The following is a 12,358-nucleotide window of genomic DNA, read 5'->3' as shown; positions in this document are numbered from 1 at the left end:
AGCCGGGTTACAGCGTTATAAAAACGAGACGTATGTCCATTGCAAGGGTTATTTCGCAGTAACACTCTCTCTTACTATTTTATTTTATTGAACAAAACACCAGAAAATAAGCAAGAGACTGTACGCAAGTCTAATTGATTTACTGTTTAATGTAATTTTCACTGATTCATTTCATGATATGAATAAATTAGGTAATTATGAAACAGTAAATGCTACTGATACAGGGAACATTTATAAAATTATTACCGTCACGAGGAAATAATTTGACATCATCATTATAACAACTCTTCATCTGTACTGTATCTCAAATCAGATGTTACTAAGTGCCCGCGTAATTATAAAATCTGCTAAACAAAATGTTAATCTTTGGAGTATAGAAATGGAATAACATCGCAAGCCCATATGTGTTTGATTAGGAGGTGACATAACTATAACTGACATACTCGAATTTACCTTTAATAACAGGCCATGTTTACTTTAGCTATTACAACAGGTATATCGTATCGTGCGCTTATACTGCCCAACGCCGTTGCTTTACATTCGCGTTTGTACAGTAAGGCGGAGTGTCGGAATTTATTGTCATTTTAACGTCAACTATTCTATTGATACACATATAAATTTATATGGATAACTTTAGGTTAATCAAGATGCGGACGCTACCAGTTTTATTAAGAATATCGATTGCGGCAGCATGTAGTTTTATTGTATGCAGGGCTGCGGTGAGAATGTCATATTATCGAGCATAGATTAGATTTCAGAGTATCTTTATTAAACGTCTTTTACCCAAAAAAATAACAGTGTGATTATATACATTGTTATCGCACATTTCATTTATACTACATGTTATTGCAAACCGATGTTAATAGAATTGGAAATTAGATCTGTGTCATAAAAAACGACATTTAACATTTCATTTACCCTTTCTCTCTGACCCGTGTATTTGTATATTGTTTAATTACTTTCATACTTATACAGTGCTCATAAAATGTTCATTTCCAGGACACATTCACCTGCCCCGACGGTACCAACTCTGTACAATGTCTAACGAACCCCTGAGGTTGATTATTGTGGGGATGTAAGGCAACATTCATCGACGATGATGGTAGCGTATTGGACTGCTCTGGTAATAACTATTATACGCTGACAGGCTTTAACAGCTACATTATAATTCATTATATATATACTATCCAGATACAAATTAAGCTAGTCAGAAAATAAATAAACAAACAAACAAACATACAACTAGTTTCAGATGATAATATATTTGATATGATATGTTTTTCTCAAATATAACGCTCAGCCATATTATTATGTTTGTTGAAATATATACCCGATAATCATGACCGATTTCTTAAGTTCACCTATTAATTCATTTTCAGAACAAAATGATGATCCATGTGCGACAATAAGATGTGGATTTTATGCACAGTGCAAATGGGGTAGATGCGTCTGTCCATTTGTGTGTTATAAAGGGTATATTATACCAGTGTGTGGCTCTGACGGTAATACTTATTGAAACGAATGCTCAATTCGTGTAACCGCCTGCAAAAAGCAGCATCATATACATGTACAACATATGAACAAGTGTAAACATGGTATGCGTATATATATATTTCTTTGAATAATCAGAAGTATTCGGCATATTTCATATTATACGCACGCCCAAAATTACAGTACTTCCATGTGCGTGTTCTCGTTAAATCATATATAAACCAAACTTTGTTCTTTTACATATTTGAGTGACATACGCGACAGATGTCATTCCCCAGGACACGTTCATTTGCCCAGATGGTACTAAGTCTGTACAATGTCCGACAAACCCCTGCGAAGTCACTCAGTGCGAGAGATATCCATACGCACGATGTGAAATTGATTACTGTGCGGAATGTAAGGCAACATTTATCAATGATGATGGTAGCGTACTGGATTGTGCCGGTAAATTTAAGTTTGCATATAAGCTGCCAGGCAGGCTATGGCATTTGCATCATGATTTGGTATCTATAGTAACTGAAACAAAACGAGGTGGTCAGGAACTAAATAAATAAACAAACTTTCTAGATATACAAGTAAGACAATAGGATATGATAGTTTCTTCTATAAAAATAAATGATCTGGAGCCGATAGACATTTTTCTGAAGCATAGCGCTTAGCCACTGTATGCTTTTGGGAATAAATCCCCGATAATTGTTTATAGTATTTCAGGCAGTGTGGCTAGACTTAAATTTAGTGACTGATTGCCTTAGATTAACTAATTTAATTCATTTTCAGGACAAAATTCCGATCCATGTGCGTCGATGAGATGCGGATTTTATGCGCAGTGCAAATGGGGTAGATGCGTCTGTCCATTCGTGTGTTATAAATGGTATATAAAGGGTATATTATACCAGTGTGTGGCTCTGACGATAATACTTATCGAAACGAATGCTCAATGCGTGTAACCGCCTGCACAAACCGACAAAATATATATGTACAGCATATGAAAAAGTGTCAGCATGGTATGCATATATATATATATTTACAGTTTCCCTTTGATTAATGAGAAGTATCCGACATATAATACGGAAGTGCACAGCCACATTTCCATCTGCATAATATTGTTCTTGAAGTATATCCTCAAAATTTATATTTCATGCCGTACTGTTATACGGCGCACAAAACTGTACGAGTATAAGATGTAACGTGTATGTTCTACGTATGATATAATTATTTTGTATTTCACAGATAAGAATCGATGTACAGGTTCGTCACATTCAGGTCACTGTAGAGCAATGCTACTACGATGGTATTTCGACCAATTAACGGGAACGTGTGAACCTTTTATCTACTCGGGGTGTGGAGGAAATAGAAACAGGTTCTGGAGCAAGTGGAAATGCAAACAAAAATGCTTGGACTGATTTGCAGTATTGTAATATCTCTGCCGCGGGGTTTTTCATCTTCTTGGCTGTGAATATTCACTTGCAGAAACTATTGATTGCCCTTTATATAGCAATATAGTTATTCACGAGTAGTTTTACGAGTGAATTTTGACAATGCCATCGCATACCACATCGCAACAATCGACCGATCTGGAATATTCATAATGTAATATTTAACACATTAAATAGAATCACTCAACACAAAGATTATGTGAAAATCAAGTTTAAACTCAACACATGTAATAATTTACTGAATCTACAACTCATTCAATTGAATCGAAAAATACACGAATTACAAAGTAGCAGTTAACTTTTTAAACTGCCATTACACGTTTATTTCTTTATTTAACTCTACCAGTCAATGTAAGAAACTGGGTGACTATCATTTGTTTTTGACTGAGTGTCATAAGATAAATATCTAACTAATGCAAAATTACTGAATAAATACAAGTTTAGTAATTTGTTAAGCAAATTTATTCTTTGAAAATTACAATTATAATTCTATGTTTAGCTTATCTTCAAAAAAGCCGACCAAGGTGAAATTGCGTTTGTAAAAATAATTGATTATTTATTTATTAATCAAATAATTTATTACTGGGAATTAGATATATTTCACAACAATGTTTAAGATAAATGCTATTTGGGAATGTGGCGATTGTCACACAACATCAGAAGCAGCCGACACCGACAGGTTTGGTTTTGAGCATTCAATATCTTGTAATTCATCAAAGTATAGATGCAGGTTTGTGGGCGCATGGATCAATTACATTTCTGTTGTTGCTTTTTTATATTTAAACGGCGATTTTGGAGCTCAAACAATACAGATCATATTAAATTTGATTGTATATGTTTTAAAATGAAATTATCTACAGTTTAATTATTCAGTTGGTGAGGGGGATACATTCTTGAATATTTTCCGGAGCTTGTATCTATTAGAGTTGGAATCTGTCACACTATGTAAGTGATGGGTTTTGACGCAAAATAAAAACCATTCAGGTTTTATTATAGCATGTTTGTTTTCAAACCATGATGTATAAATATTTGAGTAGTCTTAATCACGTGATTACTAACCTACTGAATACAAGTGAATAAAACATAGTGTGAAAGTTTTAAAGGGACTAATCCGAACCCAAGAAGCTAATTAACTATAGTAGCGGACAAATGTACAAACCTTCCGCCAAACGTTATATCGCTGCATCTACAGGCCTTCTGCATGTAGCATAATAAGTAGCTAACATTCGAGAGCACAATGATAAAACAGATGTACGTGCTAATGTGCATGGAGTGACACTTGTGAAATCCATCCTTAATTCTATGAGTAAAAACTTTGTTATTTGTAACGTTTATTGGTTTTAGAATTGAATTGCTTACTTCAACATGCTAATTGACAAACAAAAGATACTAAGGCCAGACTTTGTTATTCCTTGTTTCTCGAGTTTTTATAAGTCAATTTTTTTGAGGAGGGCGAAAAAATAAAATTATTTCTTTTTTTCCATTAGATTTGTGTGATTCTCAAAAAATTGTAAGTGAGATCATTGATCGGAGAGAAGAAATGAAATACAATTTTATTCTATGTATAACCTGGTTGGCAATGTACCAAATGTGGCACAATTTTCAGCATAAATGAGGGATTTCATGCAGCACGCAGAAAGGTCAATACCCGAGATTCACTGTCAACCAACGAGCATAAAGTATATTTCTGCGCGAGACTTCGGTACTTTGAACATGATACTCCCATGAAAATGCAACTTGGATTTGTTAGGCGGTGGTCGGAAAAAAATGAAGATACAAATATTTTTTTTAGCAATTTTTTGCACTTACAAGTCGGCGGGCGCGAGAAAACACGCTGAAATAAACTTATATTTTTATTTCATTTTCGGTTCCTGTTCATTCGGCGGGTTCGCGACACAAGGGAAAATAAACGTCTGACCCAACTGTAATCATATCATCAGACTAGTCTTTAAACGACCTTTATTTCAACCCGTAGGTATCACAAGCAATGTACAATGTTTATTACAACTCGACGAAGAGTGGTTATCAACAATCCCGAAACAAAATGACTAATTAAAACAAAATGGTTTTCGAATTTCTATTGAAACTGAAAGTAGTAATAGCCCCATTCACACCACCGCCTACTTGTTTGAAAAAAGTAGTTGAACTGATAACTGATAACAAAAAAGTCAATCAACGAAGCAGACCGCGGCCTTGAAAGTTCCGTTATGACACGTTTCGGTATTTTAGTCAGGCATTCATATAATACAAAACTGAACTATACCTGTTCCTTGCATAATATTTCAACAATATGCGGGTATCAGAAAATTCAGGACAGACTTTAATTTGTTTAATATCAGTAATTAGCTCTCTATAAGTATTCGTGACAAGTAACGAATCTTACATGCACGTATACAATATCGGTTAAACTATTTTGACTTAATTAATACAGTCCTGATGATCAATGAAAAATTACCTGATATATTGCTTTCTTCAATAAAAGCTTCTTGTTGCAGATAGAAGAGCTTATTATAACTTGAATAGAAACACGATAACATGTTCATGACTACTTATTTCTCAAGAAATAGACAATGAACGGAAACGGTATATAACATGCGTTGGTGACTATTACATGCGTTACAGACTGATTTGCGATACTTTGTCAGAATGGGCAAAAAAGATTTCAGCTTGATTTTGCATTTATTCTTGGTTATTTCAGGTGTATTTCAGGTAAGTTGAATACTTCGAAGTACTTTCCTTTTTGTTATAATCCACAGACGAATGCGTAATTTATTTAGACTTAACCATTCTCACCAATTCTAAAAAGTAATTTATGCTTGATATTATATTTTATTATCTTTATTAGGTGAATGCTGAGAACGGTGGGATATTTATTTTTTCTAGAATTTTAATTTCATAATCTCTATATATCTGTGTACTTATGCCGACTTCTTTTTATTTTTTTTTGATTTTGACCGACTGCAATGTAAATGTTTCATACTATTATATTAATTGATATCGACTGCTGCCAAGATTGACCGGAATACGTTTCTGCACTGAAATAACATATTATTTAATTAATAATTATGCTCATGCTATTGTAAGTCTGCGGAAATTGGACTCAATGGATCGACGACGAAAATGGTGGCGTGGTCGTCGATGAAGTTGGCGAATTCGAATACCTCCCGGATCTTCGTACCCTACATGATATTTGTGAGGTCCCGACCGCCATTGAGTGTCGCACAGTAGTTGAACCTTTTACGCTATCCTATGAAACCGGGCAGACTGTATACTGCGATTTACCCGATGGGCTAATCTGTTTCCATGGTGATAACGTGTCTCCATGTATGAACTACAAGATTAGGCTTTGTTGTGAAGCGAAAGAACCTACAGTCACGGAGGAGGGAGGCACCGAAGAGGGTATGTATTATACACAATATTTCATTGAGGGTCGGCAAGGGGTATGTTCGTAAGCTGTAATCAATTGTTTTTATTTTCGTAATATTGTAAATTTAAATAAATAGAAAGTAAATTCTTAGACATGGGTAGTTAACAATGTAATCGATTCCTAAACACAGATTATCAAGTATATTATCAAAATGTAAAATGTAATTAGGAATTATCTGTAAAGTGTAACAACCTATTACCGTAAATGGAACTTTCCATTTTACTTTCTGTAATTCCGTAAAATGGCCTTTTTAATTCCTGTAACCTGTACCAGCTACCCCCTTGCATCCTCTTTGCATTTATTTAAGGGGTCGTGGATACGATAATGTTATCTTAGGAAGTCTCATTCTACAATTAGGATGAATTCTTGCAAACTAAACCGTTCTAATGTGGTCTGATAAATACATGGATAATAAAAACTGTTTATATTTGCATTCGTTCCATAGATGAGATATGTATTGGGGATAATTTGTATAAGATCGTTTTAGGCGACTCTTTTGACTGGCATGACGCAGACACATATTGCAAAACCATCTTAGCTCCAAGAGGACATGTCGCTGGCTTAGCAAATCTAGGCGCCAGTAAAGTGCGTAACACAGTTCGGGAGTTTATACAGCAGTCGCCGGGTTTGTCGAATCCCAAGGGGAAAGGTTACTGGATAGGATGTCACGACGAAGAGGAGGAAGGATCATTTGTGTGGTTGAATGGAAATAAAGTTGATGTACCACAAAATGCATGGCACTCCCAGCCAAACAATAAACAAACTGAAGCGTGCGCAGCAAAAGGAAATGATCAAGACTGCTGCCAACTTTGGTATATCATTTTGATTTTGAATGAATGAATCATTGAGTGAGTGAGTGAGGGAGTGAGGGAGGGAGTGAGTGAGTGAGTGTGTGAGTGAGTGAGTGAGTGAGTGAGTGAGTGAGTGAGTGAGCGAGTGTGTGAGTGAGTGAGTGAGTGAGTGAGTGAGTGAGTGAGTGAGTGAGTGAGTGAGTGAGTGAGTGAGTTGAGTGAGTGAGTGAGTGAATAAATGAATGAATGAGTGAATGACGTTTGTTAGAATAGTGGCTATAATTACAAAGAGTAAATTATGACTATTGAAATATATTCTCGCGTGTTGTGATCCTTACTAGTTTACGGAGTAAAAAAATTATATTCGCAAAATATTTGACAATGAAAGATTCATGAGGATTCATAGTAATATATATATCAATCATTATTTTCAGGGAAAGACCAAAAACTAATCCTAGTTTCAAAATGGATGATTCCTGTTGCACTGATACAAAGTCTTTCATTTGTGAAATTCGTAAGTAATCTATCAGTATCTGAATAACTGTTTTAATATATATTAATATGATATAGGGGTCATACTAATGCATAAATAGCTGTTTTAAGCAGAGCTAGGTGCGAAGTGGCAGTACTCTGGGTTCACTTCCACGAGACAGGCACCGTGACGGTTTAAATGTGTAATGTATGCACAGAAGCATGGAGTGGCGAGATCTTTTCACCAACATCGCACCGGTACATTCTCCCCCTTAAACATTTTTAAATCTAGACCCTCTGAAACGCTATTTCCTGCATTTTGAGGGCAACTGATGCAACCATCTGGGGTCCGTTTTGACCCATAGTGTCTAGAAAGCCGTCTACTGTGTGCCGGTACTGCTATATAGAGCGTAGGGCACCCCAAATGTCTAGGTATTTTAATATGCAACGTGGAGTACCCCATCAAGAAGATTAGATTATGCAATGTGTGAAGCCCCATTAACAACGTGCAGGTTTACAACGTTGGGTACCTCATTAACAACGCCCAGATATACACTCATTAACCACGTGAAACAATAGTCCTATACACAACATAGCGGTAGTCCCCTAAAAACATGACGTACTCCCATATTCAATGACCGGGATTACTTAAATATAGTTTTTGATTTATTTATCAAATTCGCCAGATGTACTTAAAATAATATAATTTTGGTGTTTTTACTTATAGCCGGATACTGCGCAAGGAAATAAACGATGTATGGCTCATGTACAAGGATTTAATATCTGGTGTCCAATCAGCTGTTTGATGTGTTAATATCATCGTTCACTATCATTATTGTGTCACTTTATTGTAAATCAATAGTATAATTATACTCAATTAAAGACAATATTACCGAACAATATTTACTTGTTACATTGACTGAATTATTACATTATTACACTAATGAACTATTCTTATCATAGTTCTAAAAATGGGCAATTGTCAATAGAGGGTGCTATTTGAAAGATAGCCATTAACACATGGTGTGAAGCAATGTCGAGAACTCAAAACAGATGTGATGTTGACGGACGGTACGAAAAGACCTTTTAGTCGAGTAATTAAGTTATACATTGCAATTACAATACAGTTTACTGAAGTACGGGATATCAAATTAAGAATGTCGAGAACTCAAAACTGATGTGATGTTGACGGACGGTACGAAAAGACCTTTTAGTCGAGTAATTAAGTTATACATTGCAATTACAATACAGTTTACTGTAGTACGGGATATCAAATTAAGAATGTTTGTATTTACCCCGAACATTGTGGAGATAGCTGTGAATCAACTTACCAAACTCCTGGTGAAACAGCACTATATCTGAGCTCAGCTATGCAGGCCAGACTAAATACGACTGTACATTTTGTAGTTGGATCGAATAAAACAGGCGTTTAAGATCTATTTGACGAATATTGAATGAATGAGTATGCGAGAAAGACTCTTGTTACCAGCAGCAACAGTGTGTGATTGCCGATCCAAAGCGATAACCATTGTATCATGTTGCCTCAAAATTTAAACAAACGGATCGCATCTAGTCAATTACATAAACACCCGAGACACAACCAGAACGAACATAGAAATGTTATGAATTGTTCAACACACAAAGAATAGACATAACAATTTTATGGACCACAACTATTCCGAAAGACAATCGAAATTCATTTATAAATTGTCTAGCACACCTGAAATGCGCCCGATGAAATGTTGTACTCCTACACTCATACAACTGTTGTGACCTTGGAACTTAGCATCATTGAAAAATAAAAGCTCATTTGCTAGCCTGTTTGTAATTTGAAAGTGATTTTTTTTTATATTTCACAACTGTCAGATCATAAACACGCAGTTCACCATAAAGATAATCTGTCTTGTATATAAGGCCACACCGACTTAATTTTATGGATGACATCCGCGCGCGCATTAGTTTTAGCCCATTCTCAAAAAAAAAAAAATTCCGACGACGAGTCTCCACAAATCGGTTTTCTGTCCGGAACTTGCTGACTCATGTTGTCGCAAAGCGCCGGCTTGTCGTAAAACTCGTTTTATACTACCTCCAAACGTGCCTATTTTGTCGTAAATGATCTTCTGCACATGGGTATTGCGTTGCCGGGAATTCCAACATGGCGCGCAACTGCGCCACCAAAATACGTGAGCATACAAGTTCAGAGAAAAAACGGAGGGATTGTTGTTGACTGGTACGCAATTGACGTCGGCCAGGGACAGTCCTGTGGATTTAGTAGGATTTTTTTTGGCAAGATTTTTTTTTCGCCCTCTCGCATTAGTTTTGGGGTCTCCAGAGGATGTCATCCATAAAATTAAATCAATGTAGCCTAAGTTGAACATTGAGATTCATATAATGAATAATTTAACTTTTTAAGTGAATTAAGAAATATTTGTGTTTGTCGTATAATTGTAGAAATATATAATTAACTACAAGGTATTCCAAGCGTGCAAACCTATGCCATAGGTGCAAATTACATATCCTCATTTAGTCTACCTCTGCACTAAATTTAGCATACTCAAATAATAAGCATGTACGTTTTTCTTGAAAGTTTAAATTGAATATTGAATAGTATTGTTTACGTAAGAAATTTCTTAAACTGACATCAATGATGGGGTCATGAACTGTATGCACGTGTACGTCATAGGTTTGCAATATTTACGGTACATTAAAATAAATGACTTTAGTATTTCATCAGTTACATCGACGTTTTAACGGAGTAGGTCCACGCATCTCCGATATATGTAGCTTTATTAGGCGCATGGAGGCCAAACTAACAAATACCGGTTCAGCAGTGAGCTAAATTCTAAAGAACAAAAAATTGTAAAATACTGATGTCATCAAATCACGAAATTAACACTCGCTCCGCCCTTTGTAATTTCCAAACAGCATCCAGAAAGTATTAGAGCATGATAATACATTAAATTAAACATAAACATTGCTACATTAAATTTTCATACACACCATGCAGTACAATAAATTGAAGTATCTCAGATGTGGTCCAGGTTTCCCGATGTGAATCAACTTACTAGTCAATTCCGATCACCTATTAAATAGTGACAATATCAAGTTCTTAGATGAAATGCAAGTCCACAATTCAGAAAACAGGAAGCAGTTGCAGCTCTATTCAAAGCATAGAAACTCATACTTGGTCATTTTCTCATAACCCCCCAAAACGAAGGTTCTTTCTTTTGCCCTATCACGTTTGTTTGATTAGCGAACACCCGCGGAGTCAGTACCACTATGTGTCCTATACAGTAGCCACGATAGTTTCGCCATTGTAAACAAATATGAATGCAGTTAAATGATTTACCTAATTATTGGGTTTAACCAACGCAAGCTTAAAATAGTGTAGCTGGATATAGGATATTTGCTTGACATTGTTTATATTCGATGGCAAGTGTTAGTAGCCAAACGGATATACAGGTCATAGGTTCATAGGCAAATTATCGAGTTATTGTTGCAACTGAATGTAAAGGTTACATCGCGTGTTCACGTTCCACTACGCCTGCACAAGAGTTCATACTCTGTAATGTAATAATAAAAAAGATTGACAACTATATTCATAATGCATTTCAATCAAGAAATAAAAATGCCATTTGATATGTAACACTTGCTTTATCTTTTTTTTTTTTTTTTTTTAACAACTAACTTTCTTTTTGTAGTAGTAGTTATCACAACTAATCTTTATTGCTATTAACTGATAGAAACATTGTATTTCTAAGGATGCAATAAAGTTATTATTATTATTATTACTCTGGTCTGTTTACGTGGTAAGTTTCTTCCAAATTAAAAATCTTCACTTCGTGGGCGATTTAACATATGGTCATCAACAACTGGTGTGAGAGACGGTGGTATTGGTGACACACGTGCATGTGTATTTGCAGTGTATCCCAGTCGCTAATGAATATATACCCGTTTACTGAAACATAACTACAGTACAAGTAACCTGTAGAATGCTGTGTGGGTAATATTTTTATATTGATTTTTGTTGCATTTGCAGCCAGTAGTAACCAAACAATGAGAAATCTATAGGATTGGATATACCTCTCAGCTGGCTTCACATGCATAGTTCAAGACTACCTAACCGATGCTTACACCAATATTTAGTTACAGCACCTAGACGGTCTGTGGTTACAGCTTCATGTTCCAAGTAATCGCATTTGCATTACAAAAGAAAATCATGAAAGACTGGCACTCCCATGCAATTAACAGCGAGTGAAATTCCTGGGATTGAAACGTATATTTTGAAGTCACTGATGTAGGCAATGAATAACTTCAAGTTGACATAAAGACGAGGTAGTTTAATCAATCAGTGCTCAACTAGAGGCTGAAATTATAACTAATTTGTTAATTTCAATTTCTCCTGAAGTTAAATAGAATACACTGGTGAAACACGGTAGTAACCGTGGGTGAAAGGATGTTTTGGGGTGTAGTTTACATTGTGTATGGAGTGGTAGGATCGGGTGTAATTTGTTCATTTCCATCTCTTATGAAGTCACGTAGAATTTCACTTAATTTATTTTTGCTGACATGTTTTCAAGCATTACATGTGAATCCAATTGTCACTGTGCTGTGTCTCAATAGAGTATGAGGGCAATATCATTTTCACTGGAATTTATTTTAAGGGAAAAATGTTTTCAGTGATAATGAAGTATTATGACAGAACCCCATACCCTCCCCGTGGCTTTCATTGCGTATGGAAG

The 12,358-nt window shown here is 35.5% G+C and overlaps 1 protein-coding gene across 1 annotated transcript; it reads left to right on the top strand.

Moving 5' to 3' along the window:
* The first annotated feature begins 5,573 nt into the window (after positions 1 to 5,573).
* Positions 5,574 to 8,518, top strand: LOC146739434 (uncharacterized). The gene is made up of 6 exons (XM_085502784.1): positions 5,574 to 5,636; positions 5,773 to 5,788; positions 6,012 to 6,326; positions 6,800 to 7,166; positions 7,580 to 7,659; positions 8,344 to 8,518. The coding sequence occupies exons 1-6, from the start codon at positions 5,574 to 5,576 to the stop codon at positions 8,364 to 8,366; spliced, it is 864 nt and encodes a 287-aa protein (XP_085358910.1). The 3' UTR covers positions 8,367 to 8,518.
* The last annotated feature ends 3,840 nt before the right edge of the window (positions 8,519 to 12,358 follow it).

This window comes from Saccoglossus kowalevskii, chromosome 8 (genome assembly GCF_978046115.1).
Source record: "Saccoglossus kowalevskii chromosome 8, keSacKowa6.1, whole genome shotgun sequence".
Lineage (NCBI taxonomy): Eukaryota > Metazoa > Hemichordata > Enteropneusta > Harrimaniidae > Saccoglossus > Saccoglossus kowalevskii.
This window is presented reverse-complemented; position numbering and strand designations above follow the sequence as displayed.